The 23,718-nt window shown below is 41.2% G+C and overlaps 1 protein-coding gene across 7 annotated transcripts in view; it reads left to right on the plus strand.

Annotated features, from left to right (window-relative positions):
* CNTN4 (contactin 4) overlaps nt 1-22,769 on the plus strand; it is a 913,589-nt gene extending 890,820 nt beyond the window's left edge. For all 7 annotated transcript variants that reach the window (XM_032411803.1, XM_032411802.1, XM_032411800.1 and 4 more), the window contains 9 exons: nt 5,137-5,295; nt 8,021-8,170; nt 9,682-9,752; nt 10,812-11,046; nt 11,531-11,643; nt 12,205-12,391; nt 12,823-12,935; nt 18,094-18,262; nt 20,952-22,769. In XM_032411803.1, the coding sequence (XP_032267694.1) occupies nt 5,137-5,295; nt 8,021-8,170; nt 9,682-9,752; nt 10,812-11,046; nt 11,531-11,643; nt 12,205-12,391; nt 12,823-12,935; nt 18,094-18,262; nt 20,952-21,052 (1,298 nt within the window). In that variant the 3' untranslated portion in view covers nt 21,053-22,769. The remainder of the gene's footprint in view (nt 1-5,136; nt 5,296-8,020; nt 8,171-9,681; nt 9,753-10,811; nt 11,047-11,530; nt 11,644-12,204; nt 12,392-12,822; nt 12,936-18,093; nt 18,263-20,951) is intronic.
* The last annotated feature ends 949 nt before the right edge of the window (nt 22,770-23,718 follow it).

Genomic DNA, 23,718 nt, shown 5'->3' on the forward strand with positions numbered 1-23,718 from the left:
GAGAATATGTAGGGAATAATCTCAATCTTTTGGTATCAGTTGAGACCTGATTTGTGACCCAGTGTATGGTCTATTCTGGAGAAAGTTCCATGTGCGCTCGAGAAGAATGAGTATTCTGTTGTTTTAGGGTGGAATGTTCTGTAAATATCTATGAGGTCCAACTGGTCCAGTGTATCATTCAAACCTCTTGTTTCCTTGTTGATTTTCTGCTTAGATGATCTGTCCATTGCTGAGAGTGGAGTATTGAGGTCTCCTACAATTAACATATTGTTATCAATATGACTCTTTATTTTGGTTAACAGTTGGCTTATGTAGATGGCTGCTCCCATGTTGGGGGCATAGATATTTACAATTGTTAGATCTTCTTGTTGGATAGACCCTTTAAGAATGATATAATGTCCTTCTGTGTCTCTTATTACAGACTTTAGTTTAAAATCTAATTTGTCTGATATAAGAATTGCTACCCCAGCTTTCTTTTGAGGTTCGCTGGCATGGAAGATGGATCTCCATCCCTTCACTTTCAGTCTGGATGTATCTTTAGGTTCAAAATGAGTCTCTTGTAGACAGCATATGGATGGGTCCTGTCTTTTTATCCAATCTGCAACCCTGTGCCGTTTTATGGGAGCGTTTAGGCCATTCACGTTGAGAGTGATTATTGAAAGATATGAATTAATTGTCATCATGTTGCCTGTGAAGACGTTGTTTTTATAGATTGTCCCTGTAAATTTCTGTTGTAGATCACTCTTGGGGTCTTTCTCCTTTTATAGAACCCCCCTTAATATTTCTTGCAGGGCCGGCTTAGTGGTCACATATTCTTTCAACTTCTGCCGGTCGTGGAAGCTCTGCATCTCTCCATCCATTCTAAATGAAAGCCTTGCCGGATAAAGTATTCTCGGCTGCATGTTCTTCTCATTTAGTACCCTGAATATGTCTTGCCAGGCCTTTCTGGCTTGCCAGGTCTCTGTGGATAGGTCTGACGTTATTCTGATGTTCCTCCCTCTGTACGTGAGGAATCTCTTCCCCCTAACTGCCCTTAAGATGGTTTCCTTGGTTCTAAGATTTGCGAGTTTTACTATTACATGCCGGGTGTTGGCCTGTTTTCCTTGATCTTAGGAGGGGTCCTCTCTGCCTCTAGGACTCGAATGTTTGTTTCATTCCCCAGATTAGGGAAGTTCTCAGCTACGATTTGCTCAAATACATCTTTTAGTCCTCTCTGTCTCTCCACTCCCTCCGGGATTCCAATTATTCTGACATTGGAAGGCCTCATGGTGTCACTTATTTCTCTGATTCTATTTTCATGGATTCTGAGTTGTTTTTCCCTGGCCTCCTCTTTTCCCTTTTTATCTATTATACTGTCTTCCAGATTGCTTATTCTCTCTTCTGTCCCAGTTACCCTAGCTGTTAGATTATCTAGATTGGATTGGATCTCATTGATAGCATTTTTAAGTTCTGCCAATTCACCTTTTATTTCTACCCTTAGAGACTCTATGTTGCCATTAATTGATTTCTCCATTCTAGCCATTGTCTTCACAATTGCTAGCCTGAATTCCATCTCTGACATCTTGGTTATGTCTGCATCCATTTGTAAATCTGCCGCATAAATCATAATCTCTGAGTCTTCTGTTTTGGGGGCTCCTCCTCCTAGTCATTCTGTTGATGGGTGTTTGAGGGAATGTATAGAGTCCAAATTATTGACCAGAACCCAAGCAAGATGCACCTGTTTTCTTGGGACCTTAGGGTTGCTGGCCTCTTGTTTTCCCAGCCTGTCTTCTGCGGGAGGGGCCTGCCGCGCTGTTACTCAGGCAACCCTGTTCGGGCGGAGTTGCCCTGCGCCCCTGTGGTGGGGGATGGGCTCAGTGGGAATCAGTCTTTCGGGCTTTTGTTCCCTGGCATCTTTCCCTGGTGGCTTTCCGCATCTCTTCCACAAGTCAGAGCAGAAGAGACCGTTTCCAATCCTCTGCCTCAGAGCAGAGAGACCTCACTCTGTTCTTCAGTTGAGCTCTCCAGGCCACACCGTCTCCATTTCTGTCCGTGCTGCTATAAACTGCAGCTGCCTGGGTTGTGCACCCCTCCGCAGCGCTCCCAGTCCTGCCTCCGGGTCGGGGCACGTCTCTGCCCTTTGTGCTTCTAAAACCGGCAGCCGCTCCCTGTTGGCGCACGCGCGACTCCTCCACTTGGGGTTCTGTCCCCGGCACTGCAGTTCACGTGCGCGCGACTTCGCAGCTGGGGGTTTCCACCCCAGGGGTTGCAGTTCACCGGCGGGACCCCGGCGCACCGGGTTTCTGTCTTGGAGGCTGCAGTTCGCGTGCACGCGACCGTCGCTCTGGTTTCTGTCCGGGGGACTGCGGTTCGCGTACGCACGACCCCGCCGGTCTGGTTTTCCACCCTGGGGGCTGCCCTAAAGTCCTTTCCCGACGCTACAGGTCTGCGAGTCTGTGCCCGTCTGCAGCACGCGAGGCTGTCACTCACCAGCGGTGTAGGATCCCCATGGCCAGGCACCCTCCCGCCGCCGTTTATCCTCCAATATCTGCCGGCAGGATCAGGGCTCTCCACTTTGTACCTCAAAACCAACCGCCTGCGATATTCTGTTTGTAGAGATCCAGATCTTCTTACATCTCAGGCTGGTTTCGTGGGTGCTCAGAGTGGTCTGGTAGTTATCCAGCTCAATTCCGGGGACCAGTTGAAATAGGGTCCCCTACTCCTCCACCATCTTTCCTCTCCCCCCTATTTCCATTTTAAAATACATGAGTGCTGGTCTGCTCTCCCCCTGGGGACAAAAGAACTCTGTTGCCGAAATTTATCCTCTATTTAATTAGGATAATGTTCAGATCAGCAGTTTAAACACCAATAAATTAGACTAATAAATATTTAAATCAGTAATACTTGAAGTTCTTAAATGATATTGTATACTTCATTTCACAGAAAATAACATTAAATACCAAGAGGAATTTGCAAACTCAGTCTAAAAGAAAATCTAGTCTAATCAGTTAATAAGGCCAATAAATTAATATGCCATTTTAAACCATTATATTTCGTTTTATTTCCTCTAGCTCTGCCCTTGCAGCTTTTTCTGCATATTACAGAGAGGATGCAGAAATGCATTTCACTGCCCTGTAAGAGATTTTTATATCTGAAACTGGTAAAGCTTTGAGTCTTGGCTCCAGCCCCCTTGATTCTCTGATACCTACTTTATTTAGTGTATAGCCTGCTATGGGCAGGTAGAAAGGCCCTTCTTCACTAGCAGAGAAGCTGAGACACTGGTCTCACACCAACGTTGCCTCTTCTGTTGCCTTGACCAAAACATCTGTGAGCCCCTAACCATGTGAACATTTTGCTCAGAGGATAAACATTGGCTCATTTTCTCATTTTGAAAGAGGGACCCAACTTCCCCAACACAAAGTTGGCAAACGTTCTGTGAGGTCCTATCTACACACTGCTGTGGTCATTGGCAGGAGCATACAGAGCAAACAAAGTTATGAAAGTACCATTTTACCGCCAGTGGCCAAATTCATACCACCCCTTCATTTTCCTTTACTCGGCTGCCCACAGCGGGCTCAGATAATTTCTATCAATTTAGTTCCTTGAGGAGTTTGGAGGGGAACACTTTTCTACTTATAGTACTTTGATTTTAAAGGCCATCAAAAAAGAGCATCCATTAAAATGGGGATTGGGGGTGGGAATCTAGGATGAGAAAGCTAGTAAGAAAAAAGACGTTGATGCAGTCTTCTGGACTTTATCTGGTTTATCAGGGTCACAAAGACCAAAGTTTGCCACAGCTCTATCCAGGTGGCATTAGACTGGCATGCTGAAATGTCACCATGGAAAATTAATCAGTTTCAGTGTACAGATTTCCAGACCTTTCATTCAGGAGTAGGAGGGAGAAGATAAATTTAGTTTCACCTGTGGGTCTATAAAAATGATTTTTAAAAAAGGAAAGAGAAATTTAGGGCATCCTATGAAGGGTACAGGAGTGAATCTCAGAACAAAGTCTTACTTCAGGAAATTACATTTAACTTTTCACCACTCCGCTAGATGTCTTTCTTCCCTGCCCGGTGACATGGCCCAGCAGTGCATGGCACTTCACTTGACTGCTATATGGGGCTGAGCAAAGCCCTCCCAGGAATATCTCCTTATTCCTCTCTCTGGGACATGAGGATTATCATCATGTCTCCCTCACAATCACCTTCCCTCCTGAGGTGGTCCGTTGTATCTTGCTACAAATGCATTTAACTGCCTGGTAAGAGATTTTCCTGTTGGAATCTAAGACACCTCTGGAGCTTTGCTTGGGTTGATACTTTGTGTTTGTTTGCCTACTGCTTTCCCTCCTCTGTTTATTTATGATTTCCAAGCTTCATTTAAAACTGATTTCCTCTCATTTCTGTGGTTTAAATACATGGGCAGAAACAGTGAACATCAGGAAGATAAATGGAAAAATACAGATATGACTTTCAGAAACTGCAAATGAGGGTCTTTAGACTCCAGCCCAGTTCTGAAGTTGTACTGAGGAAGCCACCATCTTGTGACTCTTGAGCACTGGCCATTTTCACAGGGGTTCCCTTGCATACAAGTGTGTGTTTGCATGTGACGTGGGGCAAGGGTGGGGTCACTAATTACAGTGCAGTGGGAATGTATGGAGCAGCATTGTGACCATCAAAGTTCCAAAGCCAGTTCTGCTCAAATCCACATTCTCAGTGCTAGAAATGACCATTTCCAAAAGACTGTCATCTTCATTTATCACTACTCTATCCACAGATAACACTGCCTGACCCATACCAGAAACCTGTAAATATATGATAGATGAATTAATGAATTTGAGCTTTTGTGGCATCCCACTATTCTCTCCTAGCATTTGAAACCAGTATTCTATTTTGATTCTCTGTTTACCTATTATTTTTTCCTGATTATATAGTGAGCCCCTAGAAAGAAGGGTCTGTGTCTCGTTCATCTCTGCAGTTTCAGAACCTAGAAGAATGTTGGGTACCCAATAGGCATTCAAAAAGGAATTGACAAGTGATGAATCTGTAAGCGGGTGAATAAATGGTTGAATGGATCAGCATTGCATTCAATTTTACACAATCACTTGCTTGGACATGTGGAATGCACTGCTCCACTTCTGAGGGTCTTGCTCTTTCACAGGTCCCCCGGGACCCCCAGAGGCTGTGACCATAGATGAAATTACAGATACCACCGCTCAGCTCTCCTGGAGATCTGGACCTGACAACCACAGCCCCATCACCATGTATGTCATTCAAGCCAGGACTCCGTTCTCCGTGGGCTGGCAAGCAGTCAATACAGGTACCATATTGGATGCCTGGTGCTGGTGTCTCACAGAGGCTTCTACAACTCAGCATAATGGACAAAGCACCGTGGCAGAAGCCAAGGGCCATCTAGGTTCTTATTCAGACACAGCTATGAATGAGACATTATGGCAGTATTTCCTAAACCTCAGTCAATGGTACTATCATTTATTTAATATCTCTCTTTATATCAACTCACGTTTGTTTGCTTTTGAACTTGTCCTAAGCAATAATGTCTATGAAATGCTAGGTCTGTATGTTGGTTATATTTTTTTCTTAACATACATATTAAAATATATTAGTTGTAAAAATAAAATGCATCAATCTGCATATTACCTAAAATTATCTGTGTATTACTGATGATACACTTTGAGAAGCAGTGGATTATGCCAGTCTACATAGTCTCTGTAAAGTTTATATACAGCTCTCAAGAAACCAGTAACTAAGGACTGCCTAGAGCCTCTTGACTTGCTATCTATTTTTTTTTAGATGGCTAAATTTGGGCATGAAGAGGCATGAGATTTTGTTATATTAAAAACTATGTGAGTTGGCCATACCATCCCTGCCCCTCCAAATTGACGCTTGTTATTTTATCTAGGTTTCATTTGAGGAAGAATGGACAAACAAGTAGTTATTGCAAGCAAGGTGCACACTCCTCTAGTCCCCAAGGGTTGGCTGTGTGGTCTTGATGTTTTGAGGTAGAAACGCATGGAGTGATAGGGCCTAGTTCTGTGCAATTCAGATGGATCATATTGATTTTAACAACCTCATTTTTTTTCACATCAGCTTATCCAACCTCAGAAATGGGTTTCTGTGTTTCCAGCTCAATCTCTGACTTTCTTCTGAGTCAGAGGAGTGCTTAGGAAGGAAAGATAGAAAAAATCTGGAAGTTAGGGGATTGTGCTAGCCCTGATTCAGCTACTCAGCAGATCTCTATACGACTGCATCTTCCTCTTCTGGGCACGATAATGATATGGGCATGATAAGAATTGTTTATGACCCAAAAGAGAAACAATTGTGAAACATTTTTAAGAACAGGAAGTACTACAGAAATATAATGAAGAAAAGGAAGAGGATGAAGATGCTACCGCTGATAATAATGATGGTTAAAAAAAAACAACAACACTAGAAATTACTGAGCCCTTGCTATGTGCTATATGCTCTGCTAGGTGCTTTTTTTTTTGGATTTTCTCAACAGTGTTGTGAATAGATATTGTTATTAGCCTCATTGTATGGTAGGGAAACCAAGGCATGGAAAGGTTAAGAGACTTATGCAAAGTCATTGGGCTACTAAGTGTGGGTTCAAGTTTAGAATCCAGATGGTCTGACTCCAAAGCCCACACTCCTTACCTTTGGAGGCTAGGACTGTGTTAGTGTGGCCTAAGGAGGCTGGCAGCCACTGAATCCTAGTCACCAGTATGATGACCTCAGTTTTGTCACAGGAGACCTTCCTTTGAGTCTTCTGGGCCACATGGGAAATCTAATTATTTTATTATTTTATTTTATTTTATTTTTATTTTATTTTATTTTTTAGTAAGCTCTACACCCAATGTGGGGCTTGCACTCACAACCCCAAGATCAAGAGCTGCATGCTCTACTGACTGAGCCCCCCAGGCACCCCTCACGTGGGAAATCTTTACGACAACCCATTTAGAACTCAAAAATCTATAAAATTAAGACAGTAATTTTACTTTACTCATAGAATAGTTGTAAAAAGTAAACAGTGTGTCCAATACTGTGCAGTAAATGCTGAAAAACGTATTAGGTGATAGTAATAATGATTACTCAAGCGCTTTGGGGCCTTGAGCATGGAGACAATGTCCATAGCTTGTTGGTTTATGGCATCAAACAGTGGGCCATGTCCTCTTGGGAAGGAGCCCTTCTCCAAATACTGCTGGGTGAATACTGTCATATTCTACCTCTCTGACTCCCTTTTTTGTGTTTTTCTTTTTTTTTTTTTTTAATTTTTTTATTGTTATGTTAATCCCCATACATTACATCATTAGTTTTAGATATAGTGTTCCATGATTCATTGTTTGTGCATAACACCCAGTGCTCCATGCAGAACGTGCCCTCCTCAATACCCATCACCAGGCTAACCCATCCTCCCAACCCCCTCCCCTCTAGAACCCTCAGTTTGTTTTTCAGAGTCCCCTTTTTTGTGTTTTTCATGGCCTTTTCTTTTATGTTTACAGATTCTTTCTTGAGATATGTTAGTACAGTTCCTGTCAGTGGTATTATAGATTTGTAATATTGTTAACTTCATTATTATAGTGAGTTATAGAGCTTGGACCACACAGTCGAAGGTGCAAATCCAGTGCAATCTTGTGTCAGTAACTTAATCTTTATAAGGCACATTTTCCTCATCTATAAAAATGAAGACAGTAATTTTACTTTACTCATAGAATAGTTGTAAAAAGTAAACAGTGTGCCCAATACTATGCAGTAAATGCTGAAAAATGTATTAGGTGATAGTAATAATGATTACAGTCAAGTGCTTTGGGGCCTTGAAGACCGTAATGTCATCTGCTGGTATCTGATTTGAACTTGTTAGTTTAGCAAAAGAGAATTCTGGGATTACTTCCCTGTAACAGCTGTTGTGCAACTCGTCTCAGACCAACTACAATGCCCTGCACACAGTAATGGTGATGATGATGGATGGAAGCTCCTATCTGCTTAACGTGGAATCCTGTAAAACATCCCCACCTTTCGATGTCTTTCAGTCCCAGAACTTATTGATGGGAAGACATTCACAGCGACTGTCGTGGGTTTGAACCCTTGGGTCGAGTATGAATTCCGCACCGTTGCCGCCAATGTGATTGGGATCGGGGAGCCCAGCCGGCCCTCAGAGAAGCGCAGGACAGAAGAGGCTCGTGAGTAGCAGCCAGGACACAAAGTCTGTGCCAGTGACCATGATCTCTTAGGAAAAGGCTTTGAGTTCTTCCTGCTCTTCAGCCCTAATGAGGCTCTGTTTTAGCACCCCCTTCTCTTGAATGATTATAATGATCAGAAATCAGGCCAGTAGATGCTCAGCTTACTGAGTTTCAGTCAAGAGTTAAGTTCTCACTTTTCAATGGGTCTCCTTGTACAGGGAGAGACACCCCGTGCTTAGTTCTTCGGAACGCCAACTCTTTCTTCATTGGCTCACTTGTCACCAAGATTCTTCAACGAGGAATTATTTTTTTTAATACACACCCGCATTTCAAATGAAATTAACACACAGAAATCACTAGTTGCAAAGAATAAGTTCTTCAGAAATATTCAGTAAGATTTTCTTAGAGTATCAACCATTCCCAGAAGCTAAGATTCAGAACATCCTGCCAATTCTTACAAGCCCAGTCCGCAATTTAGTATGACCCTCTGTGTTCACAGCCTGAATGAGCACAGGGTGAGAATAACGTGCATCTGCCTCAGCTGTACATTTCCTTCTCTCTTGAGAAGTAGGAGGCCTACGTGTGGGTCTTTGCGAGTCCCCAACTGTGATAAGGCCAAATGTTTGTTAAAGGTTTCTAAGCAAATGGGAATTCTGATCCTACTCTTTGGACAGAAATCCGTCTAGATCTATTTCACTGGCTTTCACCGAGGGAACACACACAGTCACCAATTTTTAAATTCTGTCTGGAGTCTTTTGTTTATATGATGATAACTAGCTAATCCCCATGCTCTCTTTTCCCCCTCCAAAAATGTCATTGAATTGATTACTCTCAGCAGTCCTGAGGAGGAACCTAGCATAATTTCCCCTCTTTTACAGAGAAAACTGGGGATGAAAGAAGTTAAGCACAGTGAGCCAGGGGTCAACCTATGTCCACCACCTCCTTCAGCACCCAGCTCAAAACTCCCCTTCCTCCGAGAAGCCATTAGCCCAACCCTGAGCAGCCTGCTACTTCAGATCACCACTGCACTTCATTCTGTCTGCACCGTATTGTTGTTTATTGTCAACATGCCTCTGTAATTGTTCTGCATGTGCTCTCTACCTCCAAAGAGATTGTAAGCTCTGCATGGGCTGAGTGTGTATTGTCTGTCTTTTATGTACTACCGCATAGTTAATAAACATCTCTCCAAGCATTAGAACCAGAACCTCAGTCCTTTCAAACCACTGAAGCTTGGCCTCTAGGGATGGAGCTGAACTCATTTGGTCAGACTTGTCACATACCTTGTGTACCTTGTTGAATGGGAAACAGGTAACTAACAGCAGTTTCCTTGGTACGTTTCACTTCTTTAAGCTGACGCTTTGGGCCGCTTGACCACACTGCTTCTGATCTCAAAAGACAAAGATATGTTTATCAGCATATTTGTTTAAAGTGAGTCACTTCAGCCAGGCGACCTTGCTGCCCCTCATTTGCTTTTACCACCTGACATGACTTGTTTTTTGTTTCCTGCACAGTCCCCGAAGTCACCCCAGCTAACGTCAGTGGTGGTGGAGGCAGCAAATCTGAACTGGTTATAACCTGGGAGGTAAATGAATCATGGAACAAAAGGAACGTATGGTAGTCTAGGCTATTTTATTTTTTTCCTCTGTGTTAAACAACTCTGAGAAGTCTTCTCCTGTGTTTTTAAGAGCTAAAATTCAGTGGCATGCAAACACTCCCTCTCACCTAGCTGATGGGCAGCAGGAAAAGATGGTGCTTGCCCATCAATTGTTCAGTTAAGTTTTAATTGGATTCATCACAGAAAAAACAATCATGAAATGGAAGACAACACAAGAAAAAATATATACGTATATATATCCATGAAGGCTGGTTCAAAGAAAACCAGTTTTCCTTTCTTCCTGAATTGATGCATAGCCACTTGATTTAAAACCTCTGCCAGCAATAGATTTGGTGTACCAGCACAATTTCCTGGCAATTGGCTTTGCTTCTGGAGCGAGCCCTCTTCTATGAGGTATTTTTAAAACAACTTGGAGGTAGGTTAGTCACCAATTTATTAAAAATTGATTTTGAGAGAGGAGATTGGAGTTTTAGAAAGGGTTCTTAATGTTTTTGAAAGATTCTAGACAGTAGTCCCCAAAGTTAAAATCTTTCATTTAACTAAAGCCCCAGCAGTAAAAGAAATTACTCACCCCCTCCAGCTTAACTCCTCAGTTCTGAGGGGGAAGATCTTGCCTGAGCCAAGATGAGATCTTCAATGAGATCTTTTGTCTGTTTGGCACTGGAGGAAGATTCATATTGGACGGTACATGTTGCATTGTTGGATCCTAGATCAACTATCCACTGAATTTCCTAGTCATTTCTAAGAACTTCAGAGCTATGTCTCCCCCATCAAGAAGCTCGGCTCTCCTCTGCAGGTTCTCATTGGGGTTTGTTTGTTTTTTTGTTTAACCCTACTTCAACACCTCATCCATAGCTAAGGTAGGCTGATGGCAAGCCCCACACCTAAGTCTCTTGACAAAATCCAAAGTAAGATAGGTGGGGAAGAATGTATATAAGAATGTTGGAAGGTAGGGTGAAATAAAACAATTTTAGCATTTGAATCAAACTGCTGTGATTTCTGAAGACTACCTCCCTTCTTTCCCAGACGGTCCCCGAGGAATTACAGAATGGCAGAGGCTTTGGCTATGTGGTGGCCTTCCGGCCCTATGGCAAGATGACCTGGATGTTGACAGTGCTGGCCTCAGCCGATGCCTCCAGATATGTGTTCAGGAATGAGAGCGTGCGCCCCTTCTCTCCCTTTGAGGTTAAAGTGGGCGTCTTCAACAATAAAGGAGAAGGCCCTTTCAGTCCCACCACAGTAGTATATTCTGCAGAAGAAGGTATGATTTATGCTGCCTCTATATGTGATATTTGTTCACTTCTGAGATGTTGTTGATTTTAGGACTGAGCTGTCAGCCAGCTCTCCTGAATCTTAGTCAAGTCAGTTGGCTTTCCTTTGTTCTTATGCTCTTATTTTCATAATCCAATGACAAGGACTCTCACCTATGGCAAATGCTGATTAAGAAGGATATGTGTTAAAGGAATTGCTAGCTATGAAAACTTGATGCTTAAATTTAAGCAGTCCTGGGTTACTTCCCTTCCGCCTACCCCCAAATTTAGAAGCCAAAGACTTTGTCTTTACCATCTAAATCACCACTCCCTTCCAGCTATTAATCATGGCTCCTCTGTAAAATGATGGTTAGGGTCATAATCACTAAGGGCTGTTAAACAGCCATGAGTTATTTATTCCTTATAATGCCAGTATCTAGAAGCCTGTCCTGATGAGGCTGATAGAATAATTACTTTTTCCACACTCATCTGTAGAACCCAGCAAACCACCAGCCAGCATCTTTGCCAGAAGTCTGTCTGCCACAGACATTGAAGTTTTCTGGGCCTCCCCCATGGAGAAGAATAGAGGACGGATACAAGGCTATGAGGTAAGCAAGAGATATGTACATTGGGTCTGGGAAGATCTACCCTTCACTGACACCTTCAAGACACTTTCTACTGAGGAAAAGACTCAGACTCCCATTTAGAGGAATTTGTTTCAGAGAACGATGGCTTCTAGTAGACATTAGTTGAAGCATTAACATTCCGCTATGAGATCACCCTTTCTCTGGTATACTTGAGAAATCTTTTTCAAAATACTTGTGGGTCTAAGCATTTATAAGAGGGTTGGCGAAGTGAGCTTTGACTTTTGACACATGCAGTATCACTTGGGCTCAAAATAAATATGGGGGACAAGTGAGAAATAGCCAACAATGGTTGTGCCCATTTTCCACCTCACTATGAAGCTAAGAACAAAAACGGGGGCCCTTCCTATTGCAGATAAATTCTCAGAGCATACCAAGCCCTTGGCTCTGAAAGTTCTGCTTATGAGTTGGTATAAAAAATTAATTCCATCATAAGAATCTGCATTTTTTTAAAAAAATCAGCTGATGGCATTGGAAATATCCCCAAAAGGTATGATTTCCAAGGTCTTCCCTTTATTTTCTCAGGTTAAATACTGGAGACATGATGACAAGGAAGAAAATGCTAGAAAAATACGAACAATCGGAAATCAGACATCAACAAAAATCACCAATTTGAAAGGCAGCGCACTGTATCATTTAGCTGTCAAGGCATATAATACTGCGGGGACAGGCCCGTCCAGTGCAACGGTCAATGTGACAACCAGAAAGCCACGTGAGAACATCTTTGCTCAGAAATATTTTAGGGATCCATCAGACATATCCCCAGTTCATTCCCCATCCCCACCTCCCAATGATCATTTGCATACTAATTGGTATCATTATGTGGATTCAAATTTACCTTAGCATTTTAACTGAACCTTTCCGAATACCATGCAAAATTCATTGCTCCAGAGGACAGAAAGATAAATGTTTTTCTCCTCACTGGGAAGGGCTACTTCTTTTAGATATAAATGTTAGGCGACCAACTGAATCTTTTTCCATTTGCAATGCTGTATCTCGTCAGATTTTAGTGACCTTGAAGACACATATTAGTGCAATAGCCCATTAAATTGCCTCCACTCTTGAATTCTAGTAAGGAGATATTCCTCAGAATCCACTGAGACTTAATAATCTGTGACTTCGTATATCTTAATTTTTTTATAGCACCAAGTCAACCCCCCGGAAACATCATATGGAATTCATCGGACTCCAAAATTATCCTGAATTGGGATCAAGTGAAGGCCCTAGATAATGAGTCGGAAGTAAAAGGATACAAAGTGGGTAATTTCTTTTTGGCAGAGGCCCCTAATCCTGATGTTAATAAGAACAGTCTCTTCTCAGGAAATCATATGAACTATGTTCTCACTTTCCCTGATGATGTCCCACAGCCCCTCTAGGCATCTCTGTCCCCAGAGTGATTTGCTCTGAGTTTTATAAATGGTCCATGGCAACAAGCCAGCTGTAGAAAATTGCCTAAACTTTAGAATCAGACAGAGTCAATCAGAAATGGTTGAAGACCCTGTGGTTGTGTCTTCAAAAACTCATGAAGACCCACACTTGTAATATCTCTCCTGTCAGCTTTGTTTTGTGCTTTTCCTGATTGTCTTTTTTTTTTAATCAACACTATCATGAATGGTTAAACATTTTTGTTCATGTTCCTAGAGTTAGAAAGATTTATATAGAGAAAAGGAAGCAAGGAATTTGTAGAAGATTCACTGGCCTATTCCCAGAATGTTAACCTGACTTTAAAGAGCTAGAAAAGAAAATGTGAACAGCCTTGGTGCCACAATTAAAAGCAGTTGGTATTATCTTGCTTTTGTTTTACTTTTAAGCAACATTCGAGACAGTGCAATGCAGGCCAAACAAAAGCAGTCTGTAGGCTCTGTTTTGTGGCATTTTTGCACAGAGATGTTGAGCTTAATAGATAGGCGGTTTAACTAGTTTAACTGGTCAGGAACTAGTTAAAGAGCATGGGAAAGTAGTTGATAAAACCAGAGCTGGAATTAGGAGTTGGTGTAGTTGGTGGTAGAACCTTGGGTATTATGATTAGAGAGAGATTCGGGAAAACGCTCCCTGTCATGGATTCCTTTTCTTTCATTTACATGGCACAGTGATTTGTACTGGACCAACAGAGAAACATTCCTGAAAAACTAATCTCCAGACCTTTTACTGGGCCCTTTTTTAAGAGCCCAGGGTCTTCTAGCATATAGCATAAAGAAATAGGAGACCCACATATTGGTCCTCTATTGACTATGTGACTAAATAAATCACTTAACCTCTTGGGACTGCATTTTCTCTTTTATTAAAGGAGAAATTTTCTAGTATCTTCATAGTTCTCTGAACTTTTGCTCAGATATATCAGTTGGGCCATGAAAAAGGAAGAAAGATAGACAGCTTTCTGGGAAAAAGATGTTCCAAGCACAGTGAATGGCATGTGCAAAGGTCCTGAGGTGGGCACATGCCAATGTGAAACAACAGGAAGCATGGGAGACTGTGATGAATTAGAGATTTTCTCATTGTCCAGAAGGAGCCATGGCTTCTGAGCTCTTGCATATTGTTGCCAAACAGTGTGGACATATCTTCCAGTTTTCTCAGCAAAACCCAACATTCTTTTCATGTATAACTTTTTGGACAGTTTTAAGTGTTGACATCTAACTCAAAATAAAATAAACACTACAAGAGCCAAACAGTTAAAATATGCAGGCCAGATGTGACCCATGGGCTGTTTTCTACCATCTAACCACCTTGTTTTGCATTCGTGAAGACAGACACCGGAGAGGGGAAACAATTTTCCCACACAGATGGTAGCCAAACTAGGCTGAGTTAAGAATATAGGCTGTTGACCCAGACTGCCTGGGTTTGAATGTTAAATATACCCTTTACTGTTCATGGTACTCTGGGCAAATTGCATAATATCTTCAGGTCTCAGCATCCTCATCTTTGAAATCAGAATGGTAAGAGTGCCTACCTCAAGAGGTGATGGTCTTAGTACTTAGAACAAATAGTGTTCACTGGCCTCATTGAAGATGTCAGGCAGATTCCTCCAAAGCCACAATGCAGCTCCCCAGGGTCAAAGAGCCCAGGCATCCCATAACATGGTAGAAGGTGGTGACAGAGCACTCGTTGCTTGTGAGGAGGACATCTCCAGGCGCCGAGTCTATGTCTGTGTCGGTGAAGTGGGGAGAGGTTCCCTGCCAGGTTCTATAGATAGTGTTTTGAATCGAAGCACAGGTCAAAATAACACAAATTAGGTGCTCTGCTACCAATCACTGCCTCATCTTTCTCCCTGGTGTGGTGGTCTCGAAAGCCAGATCACTGTGATGGTTGTAGCCAAAGAGTGGGAACAGCCATAGAACGTACACACCTAAATGTTGTTTGTTGTAGTATACAAGGACATCCAATGAAGGACAAGGAGCAGAGAAAATGCAGTTTGAGGGAAAGTAGCTGAGAGCTCTATTGTTAACCTTGATGACGGGAATGTCTCAGTGATTTAAAATATCCATGGACCATAGCTGTTCTGTAAGAACAGAAGCACAGAACTATGCACTAAGGACCATCCCCAAAGGGTCACTGAAGTCCAAGGAAATCACACCTTTGGGAGGCTGTGACTTCACTTTCTTTTTGGGTACTGACGGTCTGGACACTTCATATATTGATCTACATCTGGTGAGAAAATCAGAGATCCAATGGCTCCATTTCAGCAACTCTTACTGATTCCCAAGGCAAAACTTGTCATCTTTGATAACTTAGGACAAATCTCCACTTTGATGTTTCACCCAGACATTGAAAAATGGACTACAACTGAAGTAATTTCAGGTTGCTGACACTGTCTAATGTGATAAGAACAAAAATTAAACTTCTCTTATTTTTCATTAAAAAAAAAAGAACATACAGTGTTCAAACACAAAGTAAGCATTGAATCATGTTTGCTACTGTTATCATTACTCCCATGAATCCACTCTTTCCCCCTGTCTTCCACCCTGGATTATATGAAATGCAAGCACAGCCTTCAAATCAGTCAGCTGAACCGAGTGTTTGGTGTAAATAAAGGTTTTACAGGCTTTTATTTAGGTTCCAGTGCAGTCCCTAATATTACAAGACTGATAAGCCGTGCTGATAACAGGGCTGTTTTTTCCTGGAAGTGTTTCTTTTGGATTTATATTTGAAACTGGTTAAATTCTCTGTGCTTTGGCAAGGACCAGAGGTAAATCAAAGAAGCAATTTATTCCTCAAAGCCAGATGTGCCCTTGCATCCCATCAGCCAGCCCATGTTCCTGAAGGGCCATGATGAGACGCTTTGACACTCCTGAATGTGCCTGAGGATTTATTTGAGCCTGATCATTAACAAGGGGACGCCGAGCTGGATACAACTGATGCTCCGGAGAAGGAAGGGGGGCGCTTATGAATCTTTCCACCTTAAGGAAATTGTGTTTTCCACCTTGTATTAGAGAGATATAAATTAAGGTGATGAAATGCCAGGGAACAATTGGGATCTATACCATTTTAAGGGAATTTTTTGAATTTTATGTGTGTTTGGTTTTTATTGCAATAGTGGAATGGCCTTATGTCTCTAACTTCAGCAGATCAGAATTTTGAAATGTGAGCTAATCTTAAGGGTCTCAAAGTGCTGTTCCTGGACCAGAGGCCATGGCATTATCTGAGAACTTGTTAAAAATGGAGATTTTCAGGTCCAACCTCAGACCCACTAAGTCAGAAACTCCAGGGTGGGGTCCAGTGATCTGTGTTTGAACAAGCCCTTCAGGCAATTCTGATACACAGGTTAGATCCTTGATCTAATCCAGGATTTCCAGCCACATTAACATCACGTCAACTCTTTTTTTAAGTATCGCAGCCTCAGCCTCACCTCCGTGGAGTCTAACTCTGGAGTGGGGCCATAGCAGGCTTTCTGAGCCTCTTCACTTTGGCCAGTTTGGGCTGGAGAACTCTCAGTGTAGGGAATGTCCTCTGCATTGTAGGATGTTTTGCAGCATCCCTGGCCCCCCACCCAGTAAACAGTAGCACCTGTTGTGACAACCAAAAATGTCTGCAGACATTGCCAAATGCCCCCCCACCCCGGGAGAGGAGCAAAATTGCCCCTCCAGCCCCCCAACCCTCCACCCGCCTTGAGAAGCACTGGGCTAGGGTGTCAGTATTTTTTTACACGTTCCCCATGTTCTCCTACCACACAGCCAGGACAGAGAACACTGATCACCCACCCCTCTGTTTCTCACTACCAGGAGAAACTGGCGGTATTGGAGGATCATGATTTAGGAGTTCTCACCTTGCCACTTACCAGCTCTGTGACCTCATCCAGCCTCTGTTTTCTGATCTGTGGCAAGGAATAATAATGCCTGTGTTGACCAATTGTTGTGACAGTTCAACATGACGATATCATTAAGGTGCCTAGGTCACAGTCAACATCAGAAAGTGTTTGTGGGACAGTTATCATCACAGTTGTTATATCCAAAAGGGAAGATGCGCTTGTCCAGGCTTTTAGATTTTGTTTCTGGTTGGAGTTGGTGGCAATCAGAGTAGGCAATTCCTGGCAGGGGGATGTGTTTTCAGGAGACCTAGTTGGGAACCTCATCAAATGAGCCACCAACCCAGACTCCTATCCAGGGGAGGCCAAGGAGGGAAACACGAGTGGGACTATTGAAGCTATAGACAATTCTGGAGTGACAGTGATCACCACAGAATATCCCCTATTTTCTACATAGCTCAGAAAGGGGTCGCCAGGGGGAGGAAAAGGGGGTTTCTACCCTTGCCTTGCCTTTCGGAGATCATCTCCCTGGGCTGAAATGTGCTTTCCGCAGAGGATTCATTCATATTGTATGAATAATCTCCAGATTATTCATACAATAATAATAATGTATGATGCCTACCTTGTGCTTCTCACCTTTGCCAACGATGTTTGTTTATCTCTCATTCCCTTTAAGCTGTCGTAAACATGCTTCCTTTGAGCCAAGTCCTTCACTTATACACAATCCTTATGCACTCTTGAAAGCACCCCAGAAAGGTGGGTGTCATCGTTTCCTCATCCACAGATGAGGAAAATGAAGCTCAGGTTGTAAAGAGGACTATAGTCCCACAGTGGCCAAGTTGATTCTGATGCCAAAGCCCCTCATGTGTAACTGAGCTCTGTATGCCCTCCAAGAGGAATTTGTCTTCCAGGTGTGTTACCTGCGCCTTCCAGAGGTTATGTGAGGCCACATGGCACGTTGGTTGACTGCTGTTACCCCTGTCCCCATGCTGCAGTGTCCTCATAAGGAAACAGTGGGTGCAGATGTGCCCCTTACTATAAATGAGGCTCCCCAGTGTGTGTGGGCAGCCTGACAGCCTCAGCGTCCCCACATTTTGCTGGTGCCCAGATGAATGCTCCATCTTTGGGGTCTTTATGAGGACAGCAGGTGACACCTGTTCTTTCTGTATTGGCAGGTCTTGTACAGATGGAACAGACAAAGCAGCACATCTGTCATTGAGACAAATAAAACATCAGTGGAGCTTTCTTTGCCTTTTGATGAAGATTATATAATAGAAATTAAGCCATTCAGTGATGGTGGAGACGGCAGCAGCAGTGAACAAATTCGAATTCCAAAGATATCAAGTAAGAGTGTCTTTTTCCTCCCCTCCCCCTGCCTGCTGGATCTCCTAAGTCTTCCCAGTGAGTCCAGGTTTAGACAAAGTGAAGCCCACAAAGAAAGGCTTCTACAAAAATGGGCAGTACTGTCCCCTTTCATCAGACAACTGATGTTCGCTCATCATGGACAGCTTCAATAAAAAACAATTTGACTAGTTTTGACTGATTTAATCAGTTGCCAATCAAAAATCAGATTAAAGCAGCCCCACATCTGTCACACAGGTTTTCCCATGTGGACATGTGTGGTTTGCATCTACAGTAACTGTAAAATTATAGCTCAGAAAGTTAAAAGCATGACTCAAGTCAGAAGAAAGCAAAGCGTTCTTTAAAATGCTGTAGCGATTTGTCTTTAGCAAAACAATGTAACTCTATGTCTGTGGCTGAAAATATTTTGAACTTGACACTATTAATTTTGAATGTGTGTATGTAACATGTTATTAAATACACATGTCTATATATAGTCAAGATGATCTTTGTTTACAAAGACAACAGTGTGAGAATATTCTTTTTTGAGCAAATATATTCAATCTTGTTTTTGAAATACTATGTTTGCAACTATCTCAGCAGAGTATTATTTTTTATTACATGGTTTCATTTATTTTAAAAAAAAAACAGAAAAGGCAAATCCATAGAGACAGAAATCAGATTAGTGACTGGTAGTGTCTGGCCAGTGGTATGAATTGCAGCATAATGGGTACTGGGTTTCCATTTCGGGTGATGAAAAAATTCTGGACTAGATAGTGGTGCTGGTTGAACAACGTTGGAGTATACCTCATGCCACTGAATCGTACACTTTCAAGTAGTTAAAATGGTAACTTTTATGTTACATGTATTTTACCACAATAAAAAAAAAAAAAAGATTGCAGCCAGATACTTAAGTGTAGATTTTCATTGGCCTTTGCGTTTAACTGTCTCAAGATAAGGGGCTGGAGATAGAAATTTTCAAGCCATCAGTGAAGACATGATATTTTAAATCATGGGCACACCATCCTGAGTTTCAGACACTCTGCTTAGTGTCCATCACATTATTTTTCAGATGAGGAAAGGGTCTAGTATGTCTTGCTGATATCGAGTTATAGTAAAGCATCCACTAAGCAATTTTAAACTGCATCTGTAAAATGTGGATGCTTCTGACCAGAAAAGGAAATGTTCATTGGTCATTTCACCCTCTCCCTGAGTAAGAATTTGCTAACATTGACAAATAGAACAAGACCTCCTGGGGACAGAGGCTGCAGCAAGCCATGCTCCCAGCTCAGGGGTGATTTGCCAATTTCCAGATGGAGTTTATATTTACTGCACCTTTTTTTTCACACAAACACTGAAGGCATTTTTGTCTTTTATTTATTTATTTTTTTAGAGGTAGGGGAGGGCAGAAGCAGAAGTAGAGAGAGAATCTTTTTTTTTTTTTTATTGTTATTTTAATCACCATACATTACATCATTAGTTTTTGATGTGGTAGAGAGAGAATCTTGAGCAGGCTCCACGCCCACTGCAGAACTTAACACGGGGCTCAGGGCTCAATCTCACAACCCTGAGATCATGATCTGAGCTGAAATCAAGAGTCCATTGCTTAACTGACTGAGCCTCCCAGGTGCCCCAGAGTTTTTGTCTTTTAAAAAAACTGGGGAGAATTGGATTCTATACCCCACTAAGGCAAGGGCTCTAAATTCTGTTGAAAGGAACCAGAGATGTGGAACCAGAGATGTGGAAGTAATCACCAAGCAACAAGAACACAAGATTGGGGTTTGTTTGGGGGTTAATTTATCTCACTCTGTTGAAATCTGACTTCATACTTTCTTACCATTGTAAGGATTGTTTGTTTTTTTTAGATTGGTGATTCTTGGTTTAATTCATTATAAAAACAAATCTTAAGCAATTATATTGGTATAATTAATTGATATTAAATGATAAGCATGTAATTGTGGAAAAAAAACCATGTTCTCTCCCTCAAAAGATTGCCCATTCTGTTGGTCAGAGATCTTAAAATCTTGGAGAAACCTCAAACAACAGTTGGTAATCTGTTACTATGAAAAATGTAAGACCTCTAAGAAAAGGTTTTATTTAAAAATATTGAGATTATTTTGTTGGGGGAAAAGGGACATATTTAGGCAGACATGGGTTTGAATCCCAATTCAGCTATTTACTAACTGGTTGATCTTAGACAAGTTATCTTACTTCTCTGGGCCCTAATTTCCTCATCTGTTTAATAATGTAATAACAATACCAGATGTGCTTACAGTTTTTGTAAGAATCAAGTGTCCCGTGGCTCTGTGCCCAACACAAAGGTAGAGTTAAAAAGGGAACAGCAACTTATATTTTGCTGCATCATTGATATAATACTTATTAGTAGTTATTAGTAATATTGAAGTTTCTTCTCAAATTAGATGTAGAATCCTCATTTTGCAGATGCATCAACGGAGGTCCAGAGACGTCCCATAACCTACTCTTAGGTTCCTGGCTAGGTAGTCATAGAACTTAAAAAGTAGAAAAAGTTTTAAGTCATAGAACTTAAAACTTAATGACTTAAAAAGTCATTAGGAAATTGCTCTTTCCGGTAGGATCTGGCTGGTTCTGCTGTTGCCTAAAAACCCGTGGCCTTGTTTTCCTCTGTAGCCAGGATGAAGCGATATTGAGTGAATTTATTCTCTCTTTTCAGATGCCTATGCAAGAGGAGCCGGACCTTCCACTTCAAATGCATGTACGCTGTCGGCCATCAGCACAATCATGATTTCCCTCACAGCTAGGTCCAGTTTATGACAAAAGTTATCTAAAGGACTTGCTGTTTATAATATAAGCAACATTTAGCTAGTTGTTTTGAAGACACCCAGTACTAAGTAATATTGTTGTTCAAGTACATCTTATTACTGGAAAAAAAATGTTTTTTGCTTCTTTAGGAATGGCATTATACAGTACTTCCTCAAAGCAAATCTAGCTTTGTCTGAAGTTTCTTTGGAAACTCTGCAATGCACTGAAGACATCTGTAATATGATGTTACCAAAGCAGTTTACATATGTCCTTATATGCATATTTTTTATTATATATTTAGTGTTTTATAGAATTTTTTAAAGTTAACATGAAATGTAGATATTAATTTTTTTCCTCTGCTGTAAAATGCTATGGGCAACACAATCATACAATTATTATTTGAGAATATTTCCTTTAGAGAAAGAGTTTGAAACTCGTCTTGGTAAACAAATTACACATTACTTGTACAGTTTTACAAGGATTCAGTGACAGAAGAGCTGAAGATTTGGTCTGTAACTCAAGGCTACTGTATGTAAATGACTCTTTGGATGGTTAATGCATTGAATCAAGTCCTTTTGACATGTACAATATATTTTCCCACCCTGTTGTGAATTTTGTTGTTCAACACAACTCAAGATGGTTTCAGGAATGGCTGCAAATTCAAAACCTAAACTAACTGCCCAAGAGGTACCTTGTGCAATATTCCCATCCCTGAATTTAGCATTGTACAGTAAGACTTTCTTTTCACTCAACTAAGTTAGCATTGTCTTTGTAGTAGCATTATCTTAGACATTAAATTTGAAGTTACATATCCAGTAGTAACATAGGCCAAAAGTGACTATAGTCAACCAAGTCTTTCAAAGGATAAAAGATAATTTTACTATCTTTAAATGTATCTGTCTTGAATGTACGATTTTTAAAAAGGTAATTCTCTGTTGATGGAGTCATTATTTCTTTATATATGTGTATGTCTTTAATAATAGAGCCCTTCTTTTGAATTAAAATCATGTATGGAATTTGGGAAATTTCTCCTATTTCAGCAAATAGTTGCTGCAAAGAATTTTTTCATGACACGATAAAAGATCTTTAGTATAACTGTATGTTATCTTGATGATTATCCTGTTTTGCAGTAGGTAGCTTAGTTGCTTTATAAGCTTTACCTTCTAAGTCTTAAAATCACACATTGGAAAATGACAATATCAAAAAAAATATTCTTTTGAAAAGAACTATTTGTTATAATGGGGGAGGTTTTGTAAGCTGACACTTGTGGAACAGTGCATATAAAAGGCAATGAAATTTTCTATAAAAATTTTCACATGTAAACACTCTGCCACCTTTTCTTCTTTCTCAGAGAGATCAAATTTGCCTGTAATTCATTATTTTTGCTTACAAATAACATAAGTTAACTTTTCAACCTTCTAGCCATATTTATCCAATAAAGTCATAATCAGGATTCCACTTGTGTAAAAACTAGGGCGGTGACCAGAAAAAATATTGTCAGTATTTCAAGCTGTGTTCCTCTCTTAGTTTGATATGGTTACTTCTTTGTTAAAATAAAACAGAACTTAAAATCACACACGCAAAAAAAATCAACAAAACAATAAAATGAATGAAAAAAAATGACACCCCAGGTAGTTCCCAACCCCAGTGTAAATGATATTTACCAGTGATCTAGCATATGTAATCTTTTTTTAAAGGTATTGTTAATAAATATTCTGTCATTTGTAAAGATACTTGTCTTTTGGGAGCATTTTTCCTGCCTGCCTGTCAGGGAATTTGTTAGCTCACCCTTGTGCTCGTTATAATTTGAGACGATAGAGGGACTCAAAAGTCTCTGGCCATGATCAAAAGCTAGATGACCCAGAGCTATTCCTTTGCAGTTGACAACCCTGGAGACACCATTTCAAATCCTCTTTGGAAGCACAGAGGGTCGAAATCCACAAATAAATATCCTGAAGATCAAACTTTAATATTTCCTCTTGATTAGCTAAGTCTTTTGTATGTTTAACCTAGGGATATCTGTTGTTTTAGGGTTTCCTCCACCCCATTGCTAAAAGGATAAAATCTAAACTTGATCGTTTAAGGCCCTTCTTAATCTAATAATGTAACTTTGTACCCAGCTACACTGAGCCCTCACTGGCCCCTAAACATTGCTTGCTTTTGGTCTCACCTCTGTGCCTTTTGATCATAAAGCTGACCCTTCCTGACATGCCCTCCCCACTCTTCTTTCTCACCCAATTCCCGACCGTCCCAGGGTAGCTCCAGCTCCAGCTCTCTGTGAAGTCTTCCCACACTTCAGCCCTTTAGGATGTCCTTCCTCTGAATTAGCTGCAAGCCCTGTCAATACCACTCATTTAGTAATTAATCAGGTACTACTTTTGGAAATCTCTTGTACTGTTATCTTGCATTTTAACTTAACTCCTGTATTGTTACTTAATTTTCCTTGTACTTATGCCTTGTCTTCCCAACTAGATTGTAAGCTCCTTGAGGGCAGGGACTTTGGTCTTATCTTCCATGTACTCTCCATAGTGCCTAGCACAGTGCCTTGCAATAAATAATCATTGATTAATTCATTGAAGGGGTCTTTGAAGTAGCATTTTGCATCAGTTGCCTGCCTGTGTGCCACAGTGGACCCAACCAGAGAAGACTGTGTCACTGTTTTTGTTAGGTGCTGGAAA

This window comes from Phoca vitulina, unplaced genomic scaffold (genome assembly GCF_004348235.1).
Source record: "Phoca vitulina isolate PV1807 unplaced genomic scaffold, GSC_HSeal_1.0 scaffold13, whole genome shotgun sequence".
NCBI lineage: Eukaryota > Metazoa > Chordata > Mammalia > Carnivora > Phocidae > Phoca > Phoca vitulina.